Genomic DNA, 18,702 nt, shown 5'->3' with positions numbered 1-18,702 from the left:
ATGTAAGAGGGTTGCACTGCACGTGGCTTATCGGACTCATCTGGGTCTTAATCTGGCAACACGGACCTAAAACGTGTCTTTAGTGCTGGGATTTCACAACCCAACTGCTTTATTCTTCTGTGAAGACCTTAATCTTTCCCCTGAGGATTGCCTGTGGTCAGACCCAAAAATGCATCTCAGTGGCACAGCCTCATACTGCCTTGGCAGAGGCTGCTCCAGCCAGGGAAGATCTTCCAGACAAGGCAGTTCAAGTTATTGCCAACAGGAATCACATTTGAGGTCAAGATTCCTTCAGAAACTCTTCCCAGCTCCACAACCCACCACCCAGACAAGTGAAAAATGAGGATATTCTGCTCAACCATTCTGTGCTTGACCACTGCAGTGAACATTGTGTTCACCATCATCTGGTTCTTGCCATCAACTTCCCTTTGCTGGCTTTCCTGCCTCTAGGGGTTGCTTCCTGCTCAGAACATCCCATTCCCAGCCCTGCACACGTTACTGGGGCCTGCTATTTTTAGACGAGAATTTATGGTACTTTTTTGACACAGCACAAAGATGAGACACTTCTAAATCACAGCAAAACTGGCACCAGGATAGAGCTGTGCCCTGTGCATCCCTCCCAGGTTCATCAGGCCAAGAGTATTTTTGGGAGAAAGTGGTTTCTCCAAGTGTGGAAATGTGGTTTTGCCTCTTAAATTCATTCCTCAATTCCCAGGCTCGGGCTCAAGGGGATCACACAGAAGACACAGCAGCAGCACAGGGTGAGGAAAGAGCAGCAACAAAGCCTAAAATCAAAAGCCTAAAATGATTAGTACCTTTTTGTGAGGTGTATGTGCCAATACAAAGCCTGTTACGTCAGTAATTATAGCTGTGTTGTAACTGATGTGCTTTACACGCTCACAAGACCTCAGGGGAGGAGGGAATGTTCTTCCACAGTTTTCCCAAGCTGGGCAAGGAGCCATATCCTGCTGTACACACCCAGCAGCCTGTCCAGCTACACATCTAAAACTGAGCCTTTCAAACAGCTTTAGGAAAGTGAAACTCAGTGATCCTCCCCCAGTTATTTACAGCAATGCTCCAGACCATAACTGTGATTATATAGACTGGAAATATTCCTGTGGGTGAATAAATGAAATCAAAATAAAAAACCAAACAAATAGATAAAATTAAATCTGCAAGACCTTTGAGAGCTCTGGGTGGAGTTTGTAACTATCACCTTGCTGCATTTCTGATCCAGCTGCTCTTCTTGTCTATCAGCCTTTGGGGAAGATGTGTCATCCGTGTCCTTGGTGACACAAGTTGCTGTCAGACAGTTGTCACCAGAGATATTTGACAGCAGCACCTCATGCCCCAACTAAACACCTTGAGCAGATAAGACTGAACAATATAAGGGAGCAGAACAACATCTTCATTTTCTCCCACTAAACATGGCTAAATATCCCCTAGATTTAGCCCAGCACCAGCTCCAGGTTTTGCTCCACAAAATGAAATGCAGGATAGAAAATAGAGGGAAGTGCTTCCCTCAGCACCGAAATGTTGGACCCTCCTCTTATAAGCCATCATTTAAAAGGAACATAAGTCAAGGTTGGTTCCTTGGAATGCAGCATCCTCCTGGGACGGCACAATTACCTCCTTAACACATGGAGTCAAAGCAGGGATACCTTAAAGGAGATGTGAGATAGCAAAAATCACCACATTTCTTCCCAGAAGTAGGAGAATTATCCCTGACCTGGAATCCAAACCACTGTGGATTAAAACTCTTTGGAACAAGAAGACAATTATTTCTTTTTCCTCTTTATATACAAAGCAATTTGCCTCTTCAGTGGCACAAAAATTAAATCCAGCTGGAATGGTTTTTTAATTAAAATCATATTTGGCTTATCAGAGTGAGAGCACTTAGCTGATTACAAAAGAAACATGGAAACCTCTGTCATCCCAGTCCCCATTTTCCAAGGCTGTGCAGCAAACTCACTGTACTAAACCATGTGTAACCCTTCGGACACTGTCCCACGTGAACTCTCCTCACCCCATTTATGGACCAGAAAAAGTCACAGAGAACATACAAAATCTCTATGAAAAGGGATATGCAAAAGCTCATTCCCTGTGGCTGAACTAGCTGGAGTTCACTCAATGTTTCAATTTGCTGAATCCTGGAAATTTCTTAAGTGAAGGATCTCTATAGGATTTAATCTCTATACATTTAATTCCAACTCCTTGGCTGTGCTGCTATTTGTCTTCACAGATGACTGAAGGGTTTTCCACTGTCTTGGAAGTGCCCTCAGGCCAAATGCTGAACCCATTCCCAGTGAATTCATCCCACCATCCCACTCCAATGGTTAAGGACCTCCTTCTTCCCAAGCATCATCATCCAGGCTTGCTGCCAGAGTCCTCTTCTTTTGCCAGGGGCTCTCCATATGGCGACCACAAATTTTATGGGTCGTGATAAGGGCAACAATAAACTGTGCCACCCCCTCTCCTTGAGGAGTTCCCTGAGGAACACCCCATGTGCCACAGCCCCTGGATCACAGGGAGCACCGGTGCTGCCTGTGGGGTTCAGCCTTCCAGGGTAACAATTTCCAGGAGCTTTAATCCTCCTGTCAGACCCTCTGAGGGCACAGCAATGTCCACGTCAGCAGGGGCTAAGCTGATTTATTCTGGCTGGGCACGGTGACTGCAGGGGTAGGATTTTCCCAAGCACAGCTTCCAGTGAAATTCCTTGGGCCCAAGGAATATGTGACCGAGCCCCTGTATGCTTTTATCTCTCTGTTTTCTGTGCCAGCTCCTGCTTGGAAAGAGGGATGCTGAGGCAGATGCTGGAACTGAGGTCTTGAACCCATGATCCTATGGGACTTTCCATCAGGATAGCACTGTCACAGGAACTCAGCAGCATTTTCCTTGCAGATAGAAAGATCAGATGTTATTTCCATCAGGAGAGTTACCTGATTTTTAGCTCCAGTAGGACAAGGAGCTGGATTAGAGGCTGGAATAACCACCTCTCAGTCAAACCCAAGAATGGACACATTGATCTCTGTGTCTCCCATAGAACGAAGAAAATGCAGTTTTTCCCCTGCAGCACCTCCTGCCCTCTCCTGACACCCAGATGTGCTGCTTTCTGTCACACCATTAAATGCCATCATTCTGCAGGAAAACACAACTTGGGGGTAAACCCACTGATATTCTCCCCAGGAGACACCAAAACCCCCTGATCTCAGTGATCAGGAACTTCTCAGACTCTTAAACACCTTTAGTCCAATATTATATTTCTAAGCCTGAACATCTTCTTCCCCAGTTAAATCTGCTGCTGCTGAAGTGCGTTAGAGATCTCCTGACTCTAAGACTGAATATGATTCAAACAAATCGTTGTGATAGAACAACTTTCCACACTGAAAATCTTCCAACCTGATCTGTGACACAGGTAATTATTCCTTCTCTGAGTGTGTCAGACTGGCAGCCTGGGAATGAGGAAAGTGGTATTTCCCTCCTTCCCAGAAATGGCTCTGCCACCAATTAAAGGTGTGGCACATTATGGTCATTTTCTGCCCTGAAAAGAAAGTTTTAAAACAAGGCTTTTCTTTTCTTTATTCACCCTTCTGTTAAGAAAAATAACTCAGGAATCATGAGCATTTCCAATTTCTTGATGAGAAGAAAAAGGGGAAAAGCAACTGTATTTTTTCTTCCCCATCAACCAAGAATTAAAATCCCCAAGGATAAATATCTCCCCCACCCTTCACAACTTTATAAACAAAAAACCTCACCTTTCTGAGAATATTCCTCAAGTAAAAGCGTTGGTTTTTTTTTTTTAAGGAAAATGCATCTAGAAGGTAAAGAGCCAGCAAGGTCCATATGAAGAGAGATTGATCAGTAATCTTTATATCTTGGCCTTAAAATCAATTATATCTCATTTGACAGTAACCACACCCCCCACTGTCAGACAGCAGCTCCAGTCCCTAACTGGTGAGCTCTGCAGAAGGTTAATGGTGTCCCCACTGCAGACCTCACGGTACAAATTCAATTTTAAATTTCTCTCCCTCTCATCCCTTCTGAGCAGCTCCTGTCCCTCTGTACGTGGGGTTGGAGAGGGTTGGCTGCATCTTTCTGGGTGAGAAGCTCAGTTTTCAATCTTGCTGTTGTTATTTTAGCACAGTGTGAAGAACCTGGGTGAAGAACCCTATTTCTCACATGAGAGCAATCAAAAATAATAATCTTCACCTCTCTTTTGTCTGAAATGTTTACGCTCGGGCTGATGAAGGACCAGATCTGAGGTTTTTTTTACTCTTTTCCCCCACAAATCTGTTTCATGGCTGGAGCAGAGTCAAACCCTGAAGAAAAGTACAAATTACACCAGCTGGGCAGATGTGGTGAATTCAAGGAGTTTGTAGTCTGAAGGCACGTGGAATCCACCGACTGCCTCCAACTATCCACATCTCATTTTCTAGACACATCCTGAAAAAAAGTGTCTAATTCGTAGCTCTTCAGGCCGAATCACCTTGAATACACCCTTAAAAAGACAAAATGACCCAAGATTTACAAGAATCCGCCCATATGTGCTCTGAAAAGCACCGTGCTGGGGCTGCCAATCCAACCCCTGTCTGAGCACTGAGCCTGTGGCCATCCTGATGAAAACCTTTCCCTGTCTCTGCTCCCTAAGAAAACACTCATTCCCTTCCTGATCCTCATGACAACCTGAATGATGACACTGTTGGCTGGCACAGGAAGGCCTGGGTCCACTGTGGATGGATCCCTAGAAACAAGGGGTAAATTTGGGACAGGGCAGTGGCCCCTGTCACATGGAGAGCAAAGTCCTCCAGCTGGCTTTGAGCTTCCTGACACACAAACACATCCGGCAGTGAGCTCATCACACTCACACACATTCCAAAACAGAGGCCAAGGGGAAGATTGCCAAAAGAGGGATCATCAGTGGGACCTTTCCAGTAGGGACATGGCAAAACTGCAACACTGGAGGGACCAAACTCTGGGTAGAACCCATTGCAGTCTTCCAGTACTTAAAGGGGGTTTATAAAAGAGAGGTAAAGCAATTTTTACACGGGCAGATAGTGATAGGACACGGGGGAATGGTTCTAAACTAAGAGGAGAGATTTATTAGATGTTAGGAAGAAGTTCTTCACTGTGAGAGTTGTGAAACACTGGCACAGGTTGTGCAGAGAAGCTGTGGCTGCCCCATCCCTGGAAGTGTCCAAGGCCGTGGTAGGACAGGGCTTGGAGAACCTGGGCTAGTGGAAGGTGTCCGTGCCCATGGCAGGGGGCTTGGAATGAGATGACCCTTAAGGTCCCTTCCAACCCAAACCTTTCCATGATTCTATGTTGACCATATGAAACCCTAGAGAGATCCTGCCCATCTCTCAACAAACTACACTGGATTTCTATACTGAATTTCTATACTGGATTTTCATTTTTAAAACAGAAGAAATGGTTCTCTTTGCAAGATGACCTGTTTCTGTCTCCTACTCTGATCAGCCTCAAAGTCAAAACATGGATATGGCTCCAAACCTGGCCAAGCTTCTGTTGCTGCACTGACAGGGAGATCCCCACTTTGGTAACACTTTGCTCCTGCTAAAGGTGGTTTTGCTTTAGTCAGTTTTTCCTTGAGCAGGAGGGAGAGCACTGCCCTGTGAACAGGATCACAGCAACTCCTCTCCCTGCACAGCACCTGAATAACACACACATCACAGGCAGGCTGCTCCTGGGACAGCCCCTGTGACAGACAACACTTCCCCTTCAGAAATGGGCCAACCTCCAGCACAGATGTTGTTGCTGGTTTTCTGGCTCTCAACGCAGCTCTTGGTAGGTTGTTCTCACATCTCACTCCCTCGCTGCTACAAACCTTCCTACCCCCAGCCAAACTCAACCCCATCGAGCGTACAAATACTCCAGCACCAGCCCTTCACTTCAGAATCATGGAATCCTCAAGGTTGGAAAAGATTGTGGAGTCTGACCACAAAAGGCCTCTGAGATCATGGAGTCCAACCACTAACCCAGCACTGCACATCCACCACTAAACTGTGTCTTTAAGCACCACATTTACACATTTTTTGAACACTTTCAGAGACGGTGATTCCACCAATTCCCTGGGCAGCCCGTTCCAACCCTTGGTAGCAATTCCAGTGAAGAATTTTTTCCTAATTCTTCCATGAAGGAAAAGAAGGTGCTTCCATTCCCTGATGTTATCCCATGTACAGGGTGACAGCATCATCCTTGTGACATCGATTTGCAAGGCTAATCCAGCCAAACACAAATTACAACACCTTCAGGATGCAGGCAGACGAAAGTGAAAAGAAACAAGCAAAAAGTGAGTAGAGGAAGTATATCTTTCTCATTCCCAGGTTGGATTTTAGGTAATCAGTCACAAGACCACCCCTAGCAGAACATTCATTTCCAGAGTCTGGAACTGAACTCAGAGCTGCTCAGCTTTGTCCTGAACTGCTGCCTTTCTCCACTGCAGCTGAATTAAGTGGTTCATCTCCTTCTACCTATGGTTGCCCCAGTGGATGCTGTTCCTTGCCTGTACTTTTCCCCAGGCTGCTCTGCAAGGGAAATCAGCATTTATTTTTAGGTCCATTGCACTCTGGCTGGTTGGGCTCTCCTCCCAGGGCTGCAATATATATTTAATACTTGTTTTCAGAGCTGACAGCCCAGGAAGCTTGAGTGGTGAACTGGCAGAGAAAAAACAATTGCAAAGGAGAGGGGCATCAAGCTGCCAAGCATTTTTAATACCCCTTCTAGAAAGAGAGACTTGACTTCTCAGCAGTCCCATAGTGGGGAAGAAAGCAAGCCCAAATCAAAGACAAAGTTGCTGTTTGATGATGATGATGGCTGCAGTTGTGTAATAACAAATCCTGTCAGATCTGCAGCAGAGAGGGACAGGGGGGGAAATGCACTATTAGACCAATATGCAGAGAAAAAAAAAAACAAACAAAAAATCACTAAACTCATGCTGGAATAAAGCAGTTCAGGAGAGAGAGCTGCACTTGGGCTGCTCAGCATTCCCAGCACGGGCCATCCCTGGGAATGCTACAGCTCTGGGATTCTTCTAGACAGCAGGGACCACAGTGGGATCAGCAGACCCAGGGGTCAACCCACACTAGATTAAGCTCAAATTTGGGGTTATTCCAAAGGCTGTGGTTCCTAATCCCTCTGCAGCTGCAGTTCCTGCCTGCTGCCCTCAAGACACTCTTGCTGATGGCTCCCAGCTCCATCCTCTCCCTCATCCCTGTCCTCTCCATATCCCCAGGTAATTCCATGCTGGGATCACAGGTCCTGGCCAGTCCCTGGGGCCTCCATCCCAGCTTGCAACAGCCACATGGACCATTTTCCCTTCCCACCTCTCTTTCCAAAGAGCAGATACATGTGCTGTCGAGAGCGTGAGGTGCCTTCCCTTCAGAAAATTACAACCTTTACTCAGCTCCTCTACCACAACAGAATGTAATGGTTTTGGAAGATGTCCCCTCAATAAATCCTGGCTTTGTTTTATCTCCCTGTAACGACACCACATGGCAAACCAATTTGAACAGACAACCTCAGCTTTATAGCAAGGTTTAAAAATATTTCCAGATGCTTACTGGTCCCCTAAGACATTTCTGAAGCTCAGGTCAAGTAGGCCCAAGGCAGCAAGCTTAAACTTTTAATTTCCTTTCCATCTACACAACCATCAGGGATTGGCTAACACACTTTAACTACCAGAGCTCTAGGAACAGCTTTCCAGTGAAAGTAGCACAAAAGTGAATTTTAAGAAATGAAAGGTAAATAACTGTATGAATACAATAGGAGCCCTATGTTGGCAGGCACCTCAAGGAGACAGAAAGGTTGTTCCTGCCTTGTATCCCCAAGCTTGTAAGATCCAAATGAAAACAACAGTCAAGGTGGAAGGCACAAATATACACCTCAACATTACGAGTCTCTTCCTCATGGTCTGTAAATTTAATTATAGTGTAGATCATGCACTCCCAGAGCACCTTCAGCCACTGAAGCGTCTCCAAAAGAATTGAGGATCAAGATGAATGGGTCTCTAAAAGTAACATCTCATACCACAGTTTTATCAAGTGCTGTCACAGCCATGATTGACTACTGATATATGGGATATAATATTTTTTTATTGGACCGACTGGTACAGCCAGAGTTAGAAAAACAGAGCTTTTAAAGCTCTTTCCCTCTGGAACACACCGAGGAAACTTCAGGTTGCACATTGCATAGGCCTGAAATAACTGCTCTAAGTTGAGTAAAGTTTGTTAATGACATACAAAAAAAGGAGTAATTAGCACCTGCAGAGCAAATAAATCACTAAGTCAGGGAGGTGGGAGCCTCAGTCCTTTGGGGGACTGCAGGAACAGGCAAGAGTTATCACCTCTGTGGTACCAAGGAACGAGCAGGTGGCCAGACGTGAGGAAAACTGTGGCATGTCATAAAAATCACTGTCTCCATGGAATTTTAAGGGCTCTAATGCCCAGAAGAGCCATGATTGTTAATTTGTGAGCTTGACTTTCAGAGATACGTTGTAGGTCTGTAGCACAGAAGGATGGGAGTGATGGTTTTGCAACAAGACACTCCACAACCAACAGGCTTTAATTCCATGTCCCACTGAGAAACACCTTCAAGCCAAACCCAGAGCAAAGGCTACTCAGCTTTGTTTCTCCTTCAAACATCAAGAAGTACCTCTATGCCTGAAAGTATGTATTTTTCTACGTATAAATACATAGAAAAAGATATATATAATTATATATTTCAGTTGTTCCAATATAGGCTGTTATTTCTCTTGATAAAACCTTCCCTCATCTGCATTGTACACAAACAGCCTAAGGGTAAGCCTTTGATATTCCGTTTGCTGCATGAATTCCCAGGAAAGGGAGGAGAGAGCAGGGCAAGGAGGAACAAAGTTTAATTTTGCCAGAAACGGTGCTGCAAAGGAAACTGTTTGGAGATGATGAAAGAAGAAGAATCTCTGTGCCCCAACTACAAAGCACCACCTCCAGCAGGTGGAAAAGGAGAAACTGTGCAAGAAATAAACTGTACAAGGAGAGTCAGGGAGTAGGGCAAAGCAGAAAGGGTGGGAAAATCCTTTGAGAGGAATCCCTGGAGCACTGGAATTAAGAGCACAGCAGAGCTGAGACCCACATGGGTCTGCAGCTGAATTTAATATCATTCCCCCCAAAAATTCACTCAGCTCAGCAGCTGACACTTCAGCATCTCAGTAAGTCTTTATGTTTGGCCTCCTTTTTGTGCCCTGTAAAGCTGGGAACTGCCTCAGCAGCAGCATTCTTCTCTGCCTTTGAGTATGTCAAACCAAAAGACAAGCTGTTTTTATTGTTAAAAAAGGCTGGAAAAGCCTAATTATTCTTAAAAGTGAGGATGAAAATGAAAAATAACTAAACAGGTGGATCCAGACTTTGAGGGAAACAAGTGGCTTGTCTCAGGGTTGGCTCTTTTGCACTCGGATCTTGCTTTGAAACGACCCCAGGACAACAGGAAAACCCTGTGACCTTCCAGGGAGGGATTCCCAAAGGGGTCCTCAGGCAGGGCAAGGCTGGCAGAGGGGCTCCATCACCCCTCCATGGAGCTCCCAGTTCAACAAGGGGAAGAAAGTACCAACATCCCTCCGCGTTCCTGGCTGAATTGTCCCAAATTACAGGGAGAAAAGCAGCCAGGAAATAGTGGGTAGACCTGAGGACTGAGCCCTGATGGTGAGGAGCATGAAGTGGCTTTAGCAGTGGGATCCACGAACCACATCAGCCACTGCTGTTGCAGCCCCAGGGCTGAGAGGTTTTCCTTCCAGCAAGAGCTGAATGGTCCTGGGAAAGATTCCATTCCCTCCCTCCCACTGCAAGAAATCACAGTCTGTCAGGGCACTGCCTTTAATCTCTGCTCAGGAAGCTCCTGAGGGCTGTGAAAGGTGACTTAAAAATAATTAAAAAAAAAAAAAAAGAGCAGATGCATATATCCCACATACACACAAATGGGATCAACTTTCCAAAGAGGTTCCCCTGCCCCTGACAAATAGATGGGGGTCTGTAAAGGTAAAGAAGCTATAAAAATAATCATTATATTCACTTAAAGTAAGAGTTGGATGTGGCTATGGCAAAATAAAGGTGGAAGGGGTTTAATCTCCAGCAGGATTTGGATTCTGGCCCTTTCCAAGCTGAGCACACAAAAAATGCTGATGCCAGCATTGAAGCTGCTTTTCATTTTGGTGCAAATGTGCTCAATTGTTGTGGATTTTTTTGGAGGGAGGGTGGTCATCACAATCACAATCACAATTCCATTTCATTTCCTTCCTCCCTTGCAAGGGGATGTGTTACTCCAAGTTTGAGCTGCCACTTAGGAGAGATGAAATAAAACCTGCTTTTGGGTAATGAATAAAGCAGGTTGCAGGGAAAAGCTCAGCATGGAGCAAATTTCCTTCTTTTTTTTCCTTCTTACACAACATGAGAAACCTGGGGAGGGATTCAGCTTGGAGCTTAAGATCTTAAATCTACCTAAGGGTTGAACTGTAGTCAGTGAGGGTTCAGAAAGGTGCACAACAAGGCATGTGGTGCCATCTGAGGTAATTTATTTTCAGTGTTCACAGCATCAGAGTCAGAGAATCCCAGAATGGTCCCAGAAGGAACATTAAAGATCATCTCATTGCAAACCCTCTGCCATGGGCAGGGACTACAAATAACAGAGCACCTGCAGGGTGGTGCCCTGGAAAGTGACGATGTGGGACAACAGGATATTTTCCCACATGTCAAATGGCCTGAGGGGCCCGAGAGGGAGCAGCAGCACAGACCTGACAAGGCTGACCACAATGGGAGCTCAGATCAGCTGGTCACACCCACAAAAAAATGCCAAAACCTGTCCTGATCTGTCAGGGGAATCCCACCCCGAGGCCACCTGCAAGGAACCTCCCAGGCTGGATAGCTGGGATTGACAGGGATATTTATAAGGGCCCTGGGGATGCTGCTCAGATGTTGGTTGTGATGTTACAAGTCAACAGGTATTAATTGAAACATCTGTTAAACACAGAATCAAGGTTGGAGCCTCGAAGGAACAGCTTTTTAAAAGACACCCGATAGATTTCAGCTTTAAAAAAGAGACAAGAAGTATTGATATTTTCCCCTGCAGACAAGAATTGTATTTAAATAGATTTTTTTTTCTTTTTCCCCTTCCCTAATGATGAGATGACAGGGATGATGAGGAAAAAAACTGTGGAGCTCATACTCAGCCTCCCAGCTGTCAGGAGCAGCAATATTCCTGCTGAAAGAGGAAGATCATGGGAGTGGTGGTCAGCAAACAGAGTTGGGGTCTCCATATTCAACTCCTTTGGTCTCCTCCCCACTTTAAATTGATGCAAATCAATGGAGCCAAGCCATGACATCCAGCAGTTTGTCAAGACATCACCAACCCTGTTTGTCCAGCTCACTAGTGCAACTCACTACAAAATAATCCCAGTTTGATTCTGAATTAGAAAATAATTCCCATTCTGTTCTAACAGTGTAAATGCCAACGACAGAAGTGTAAATCTCCATCTCCCAGCAATGCAAACAGTGAAATGGATAGTTAGTGACTGCCCTGGGGGGGAGAAATCCACCTAATGTGACTAATGGGGGAGATTAAGGCTGTTAATATCCACTGTTACAGTTGACTGGAAAAGTGACTTTGCTAATGTAAGGTACAGCAGGGTCTCTAAAATTCCTGTACAGGAATAAGTCTTTAAGTGCCGGAAATACTAAATATATCTAACAGTCAGTGCTGTAGATAAAATCTGGCCCAATAAACTGCCAGCAAAGCAGCACTAATGTGGGCTTTCCAGCCCTAAGCAACCCACAGCACACAAAAATGTCCCTAAATTCACTTAGCAAACCAACCATCTGAAAACTAATGAACTGAGAGCCGATGTCATCTAAGCCAACTTCCTACCAGGGCACCACATCTGCATCCACAGCAATGGGGGCAAGAATATCAGAGGCAAGGACTGGAACAGCAGAGAAATATCACATTTGCTTCTGCCTCTTCACCTCACCTGCTTCCTGCCAGCAGGTCAAGCCGTGTTCACACGGGCTATTTATGTTTGTGCAGATTGGCAATTATTAAACATAAGTGCTCCTGCTATTATAGCTCTTCCCTCATTAGGGTTTATGCATGAGGCTGAGCTGTTTAAAAGTGATTTGCAGCAAGGCTGGAGCCAGTAGATGCTCCCAACAAAGCTGAAGTTTCAGGGTAGAAAATGTTGGCATTTTATTAACATCCCTATCACAAGGAAACTTTGCACTTTTATTTGCATCTCCAGAAGCCTTTAGGTTTCCAGTGTTAAAGAAGTCTGGTTGACAAATAAAGGGATGTATAGTGATGCAAGGAGCATCCAGCAAACAGTGGCTTTGGGGAGCTCATCTTCCCCTTCAAACCTTCCCCGGGGCACTTTCTGAGCACTAATGAATGAACTCTCCCTGCATCCTGGTCTTGTAATGCAAAAGGTGAAGCCTGTGCCCAGGATGATGAATCATCCCAGAGAAATCCCTGGTGGTGAGGCAGGAAGCCAAGCACACTGTAGGCTGCTCCAAGAGGGAACAGTGACAAGAAGACTGCTCAGCTGGTGAACAGCCTTCTCACCATGGACAGGACCTCCCTGCCATGGCAGTAGCTGTGAGAGCTCTGGAGGGGGGCCAGTCTGGTGGTTGGAATCACATCCCTGGCCCTCTCATACCTCAAAACAAAAGGTCTGACTTTTCTTCCACTGCAGTCCTCTGGGAGCTCATTTTCAGAGGAAAAAGCATCTCCCCTCTTGGCTCAGCTTCCACCCAGCTGAAGCTGTGAGAGCTCATGACTTCTGGAAAACATCTGGGAGCGTGGAAGGGAGGGAGCAGTGGGACAGAAAGGACTCAGCACTCACAGAGAGAAACCCTGCCTGGCTGCACAGGGCAGGAGGACAAATCAGTGCCATGGCACAGGCAGGCTTGGTAAGTCTGTCTGTCTATCCTTCCATGCTCTCTGTCCCACCTGATGGGCCAGAACTCCAACCTCTCCTGCTTTGGGGTCTCCAGGCATCTCCAACCCATTCTATTTATGTTTTTGGCCCAGAACTGAGGGTTTTTCTTGGCTGCATTTCCCAGATTTTGGATCTTGCAAAGGACTTTCCTCTTCTTTCCAATGAGGAAGCGAGAGAGTTGATGAGAGCAGACATATTTAATCCCACAACCTTTCCCAGGCATTGGAAAACCACATACCCATTTCCCTGGAGCTAGTGGGATGTAGCAGGGATCCCACTCACAGCAGTGAAGTGACACTGCCACACTGGGCCTGACTTGGTCTGAGGACAGGATGTGACCCACCACGTTCACAAAACCAAGCTGAGTGCTGCTCCCCATCAAAACCTGAGGAACAGTTTTTATCCTGCACAGATAATTTGAGCCTTTTCCTGAATTTGAGGCCATGCAGAGTGTGACAAATCCCCTCCAAGTGAGCTCAGATCCGACTTGAAAACAAGATCATCATATCTTGGATCTCATTGATCTACACAGTGTCTGGTGCCTTTCCTCAGGCTGCCAATAAACTGGACACTTGATGCTGAACAGCGAGATATTCCTGTCCCTCTTCCCTCTGTTCTCCATCTCCCAAAAGGATTTGTGTCTACAATCTAGCTGGAATACCAGATAACTTCCCAGTCCTACCAGACTAAGTCAGGACATGAAGTGGAAGATTAGTTCTGACAAGTTACCACTCCTTCCAGTTGTTTGTGCTGAAGACCATCTGGTAAAGGGGCAAAGCTGCTATCCTTTATTACTATTATTTTTATTATTATTATTATTCCCCCCGAATATTGATATAAACTCTGTCTTTTTGCCTTTTCCAAGGCAGCCTCTGGAGAGCCAAAGCCCCTCTTCCCTGACATGGTCCCATCACTCACCCATGCCCCAGGCGCTAAATGTGCAGAGCATCCCCCTGCTTTGCATCCACCAACTTCCATGGCCCCTCCTTGGAAAGCCAAGTGAGAAGAGACAGATAAGAGACTCAGAAAAGTCACACCACTGGGAAACAACGAAATAAGAACAAAATGTCAGGGTAGCCTCACAAGCCACCACCTGACAGACTCAGCAGAAAACACAGTACAACCCAGTTTGCATTTTTATCTGGTGCAGCCCTGGGGCTCTCACACCACTGATGTTACAAAAGGAAGGAGTCTGAACCAGAATATTTTTAAAGTGCTGTAAAAAGGGGAAAATCCACCCTCACTCCCAAATTCACCAGCCAGGCAGCTTTCTCTTTCCATGGTCCCATCCTCCTCCTGATGCTGAGTGTTTGGCAAATATCCCTTTTTTTTTAAAGACTCATCTCCTTTTAAAAGATATCACAGTTCCCACCCTGCCTGGTTCTCTGGAGTTTTCCTGCTGGAGACAGACCTCTTGGCTGGAGGGAGGATGTGATAATGCTGGTGTGAATCCCTCTGCTGACACACTGGTGGGCTGGAGTAACACACTGCTGGAAATAGCCTTAAATATTCCACAGAGCAGGTTTTTAACTCAGATGCAGGGGGTTTTTTTTTGCCTACTTCTCAATTTTGCTTTGTTATGCCCTAAATAAGAGTTTCTACAATAAATATATTGCTGATTATAGATGTTCTCTGAAAACTTTCAGCTTTATAAAGAGATGAGACTTTCAGAGCTACCCAGACACAGGGTTGGGTAACTGGTTCTCCTAAATAAAGTCAGTCATGCATTTCTACAAATATAAATTTAATAAATCACACCCCCAACGGTACACTGAGGCTTTGTGGCAAGGCCTTTGTTAAACACATGTTGTTACTGCTGAAGGATCTTTGTGCTGGGTGCAGGAACTAGGCTTGAGGATTCTAGTGAGTACCTTGTCTTTTTGGCAAAAACAGTGATTATTTTGTTTAAAATATATTTATCTCACTTTTTAGATTCTCAATCAATGTCAGAGGGAAAGAGAATCAGATGCAGCTGAAGTGGTTGTGCCATGAGCTTAAATTTAACTGATTTTTCACACTGGTCCCATTTCCAGCATTCACACTCGGACTGATGAAGGATCAGATCTGGGTTTGTTACTCTTTTCCATTCCATTATTTTTTATTCTATTTCATGGCTGGAGCAGAGTAAAACTCTGAAGAAAAGTACAGATTACACCAGCTGGGCAGATCTGGCTAATTCAAGGAGCTTGTAGTCTGAAGGCACGTGGAATCCACCAACTGCTTCCAATTATCCACATCTCATTTTCTAGACACATAATGAAAAAAGAAAAGTGTCTAATTTGTAGCTCTTCGGGCCAAATTAACTTAAATTCATCCTTAAAAAGGCAAAATGACACAAAAGAACCTAAAAGGGATTATTGTGCATTTACATTGTGCCCCCACCACCAATTTTAGTCCTTTTCTTGCCACTGTTCAAAGCTGCCCAGGGCAGGTCTTGGATGAGCGTGGCCTGATGAACTACAGCAAATGAGATTTGCCCAATTCCCTTTTTTCCTTCCACACTTGGGAGACCACGAGAGGCCGAGGTGAAAGGTTATAACAGCAATTAGGAACCACATGGCTGCAAAGCTTTTATTGCACTGAAGCTGTTGATCAGCCGATTGTTCCCCGTTCAGAGTTTTCCCAAGGACGCACCAATAAAAATTACCACAATAAATTATACGAGAAAAAGAAAAAACAAACCCTCAACCAAACCAAACTCTTCTGAGCCATCACAGGTCCCAGAGCCAGGTTATGACTGAAGAGCTACTTTTGCTTTAAAAACGAGCACCAAATCCAAGGTTTAAGTCGAGAAACAAAACAAAGAGGGATTTTCTCAAGCACTTCAGTATTGGTCATCTTGAATATCAGTGCTGATAAGGAGCATGTGAATCTTTTTAACCCACCAGTATGAACCAGATCCCAGGAACACTAACACAACAGAATAATGAAAGGGTTGGAAAGGAACAAGTCACAAGACTGCACCCACTCTGTGCCTGGTGTTGTCCCAAAGCTTTAGGGCTTTGTGCTTTTTGACAGCAATGACCCACCCCAGAGCATCGGCAAAAGGGCTCAGTCCTGTCACCACTTCCAGGGTGAACTTCAGCAGATGCCTGACTTCCCCCTCTGCAGGATCTGGCCCCAGAGGATCTCTTCATGCCAACAATCTTTAAAGAAATGGGATTTTTGCCAGGGGCTTCTGTGGAATTAAAAGCTGGAGCACCTCCAGCAGCTGATGGGAATGCTGTCCCCTTCTCCTGGTCCTCAGTTCCAGCCCTGGATATCAGCTACTTTGTTTTTTTCCCTAAAGCAAACTCTGTAGAATTCCAAGAACTAATTGCCAGGTCATCTTTTTTAATACTTTAATCCATTTTCACAGCCTGTTCTACCACCAAAAACGTCTTTGGCTATGCAGATGGCTGGGTGGTATGTGGTGACAACCAAAAAAAAAAACTGAAATAAGTCTACTTGTTTCATTTCTTGAGGGACAAGGGGAGAAGAAAGGGGAGAAGAAAGGGAAGGTGAGCGATGTAGTGACACATTTGGGTTAACTTCCACTCTCTGAGCTTAGCTTGGTTGGTCTGACTCTGCTTTAAGGTCAGGCTGGATGGAGCTCTGAGCAACCTGATCTACTGAAAGGTCTCCCTGACCATGGCAAGGGCATTGGAATGAGATGGTCTTTGAGGTCCCTTCCAACCCAAGCCATTCTCAGATGATTCTATGCCCACCAGCCCAGCAGTGCAAACAGAAGTGACCAGAAACAAGGTACTGACAGCATAACCCAGTTCAAGTGAGCAACCTCAGGATGCTGGTAAGGCAACCTCACCTTCCAGGGAGAAAACAAGTGTGGGAGAAGGTTAAGAGTGAGAGGGAAACTCAGACACAGCCAGCTCCCAACCTCCCTCCTCCCCCAGCCTGCTGAATTAGAAACAGGCTCACTAGAAATCAAACACTGCAAGGAAACAAGGCTGCGAGAACAAAGCCTGAAATCACAGAATCACAGAACGGTTTGGAAGAGACCTTAAAAATCACCCAGTTCCAGCCCCCTGCCATGGGCAGGGACACCTTCCACTAGACCAGGTAGCTCAGAGAAATGTGCAGGAGTCCCGGTGGCACAGGGAATCAGCTCCTGCACACACGTGTGTGTGTATTTGTGTGTGTGAGCACAGACACATCGCCAGCAGAAACAGCCCCGTTTGCTCATCCTGCACCGAGCTACGAACCATCTGCGGCCGGGGAGGAAACGCCACTGCCCCAGTAAGGGACCCGCAAGAGTGGAAATCACATCCAGGAGGGACACGGCAGCCAGAAAACACATCCTTTGCTCCCAGCTCCTGCTCCTCCCTTACACAGCGCATCCACATGAGGTTGTGCCGCTGGAGAGCGGCACTTTGCGGAACTTGCCGTGGGCAGCAGGAGGAAGGTCCCACTCCCACCCCAGAGCCCCCTGCCCTGCCGCTGAATCGCCTCTGGGAATTCTCATCCCGTTATCCCCCGTTTTGGGGCGGGGGAGAGCTTTGCATGGAACCACCGAGCTCCCGAACAGAAACCGAAGCAAAGCGAAAGCCGGGCTGCAAACCTGAACGGCAGCGAACCCGAGAGCCGGTCGTGAAACAAAACGCTAAAATCCCAGAGGGAATTCCTCCAGCTCAAGGGAGGAAGAGTGCTCCTCACTCCCGGAGAGGACGCACATCTGAATAAAAAGGAAACCAAGCGACTGCTGTTTTCCAGGTCAGCAAATATCTGGACGGGGGGATTAGGGAAGCGAACGGATCCACCTGCCCTCACCCGGCAGCGCTCCCAAAGTTGCCCAAAGTTTGCCCGCGGCGGCCCCGACGCAGCGAGCGCAGGGAGCGGGTCCCTCTGGATCCCGCTGGACCCCGCAGCCCCTCGGGTCACTCACCGCGGACAGGAGGCAGCCGAGAAGCAGCACCGCGACGCCCAGCACCGCGTTCTTCCCCATCCTGCCGGCGTTCCCCAGCCTGCCAACATTCCCCATCCCGGCCGGAGCCCGGCGGAGCGGTGGCGGGCAGCGCTCGGCTCCCGGTGCCGGGCTGGGCGCATCCAGCAGGGCACGGAGGGAGAGGAGGAGGAGAAGGGAGAGGAGAAGGAGGAGGCAGCCCCGGCCCCGAACCCGCTCCGTTCCCGCACCGCCTCCCGCACGGGGCGGGCCCGGCACCGCCCCCCGCCCGCCCCAGGTACGGCCGGGCCCGGGGGGACAGCGCTGCTCAGGGTGCTCCTTCCCTCCGCTCCTTCCCTCTTCCTCCTCCCTCCCTGCACCCGTTTCCTCTCTCCCCCTTCCTTTTTTTTCCCTCCGGCTTCTTTTGCCCTTAATTAATTTTCCCTTCTTTTGCCTCCTCCCCCTCTTTTTTTTTTTTTCTCTCTCTCTTTTTTTTTTTCTCCTCATTTCCTTCTTTACCCTTCCTTTCTCCTTTCTTTCCTCTTTCCCTTCTCCCTCTCCCCTTCACTTTTCATTTTTTCCTTTTCTCTTTTTCCATTTCTCTTTTTTTTCCTTTATTTCCCTTTCCCCCACTCTCCTCCTCCTTTCTCTCCTATTTCCCAAGTTTCCTTTTCACTATTTCCCCCTTTCCTGCCTGTTTCTTTTCTCTGTTTTTCCCTGTTTCCATCTTTCTCTTCTTTCCTCTTTCCCTTCTCCCTCTCCTCTTGCCTCTTCATTTTTCCCTTTCTCTTTTTCCATTTCTCTTTTTTCCTTTATTTCACTTTTCCTTTCCCCCTCTTCCCTCTCTCCT

The 18,702-nt window shown here is 46.6% G+C and overlaps 1 protein-coding gene across 2 annotated transcripts in view; it reads right to left on the bottom strand.

Moving 5' to 3' along the window:
* The window catches only part of LOC113955301 (vasoactive intestinal polypeptide receptor), a 109,809-nt gene extending 91,776 nt beyond the window's left edge, over window positions 1-18,033 (bottom strand). For both annotated transcript variants that reach the window (XR_003530484.1, XM_027660623.1), the window contains exon 1: window positions 17,856-18,033. Coding sequence is in view for 1 of the 2 variants with exons in the window: in XM_027660623.1 (XP_027516424.1) it covers window positions 17,856-17,951 (96 nt within the window). In the remaining variant the exon portion in view is untranslated. The remainder of the gene's footprint in view (window positions 1-17,855) is intronic.
* Between the last annotated feature and the right edge of the window lie 669 nt (window positions 18,034-18,702).

The sequence above is a fragment of the Corapipo altera genome, unplaced genomic scaffold (genome assembly GCF_003945725.1).
Source record: "Corapipo altera isolate COAL_440 unplaced genomic scaffold, ASM394572v1 126, whole genome shotgun sequence".
Lineage (NCBI taxonomy): Eukaryota > Metazoa > Chordata > Aves > Passeriformes > Pipridae > Corapipo > Corapipo altera.
Note: the sequence above shows the minus strand (reverse complement) of the source record. Positions and strands in the feature narration are given on the sequence as shown.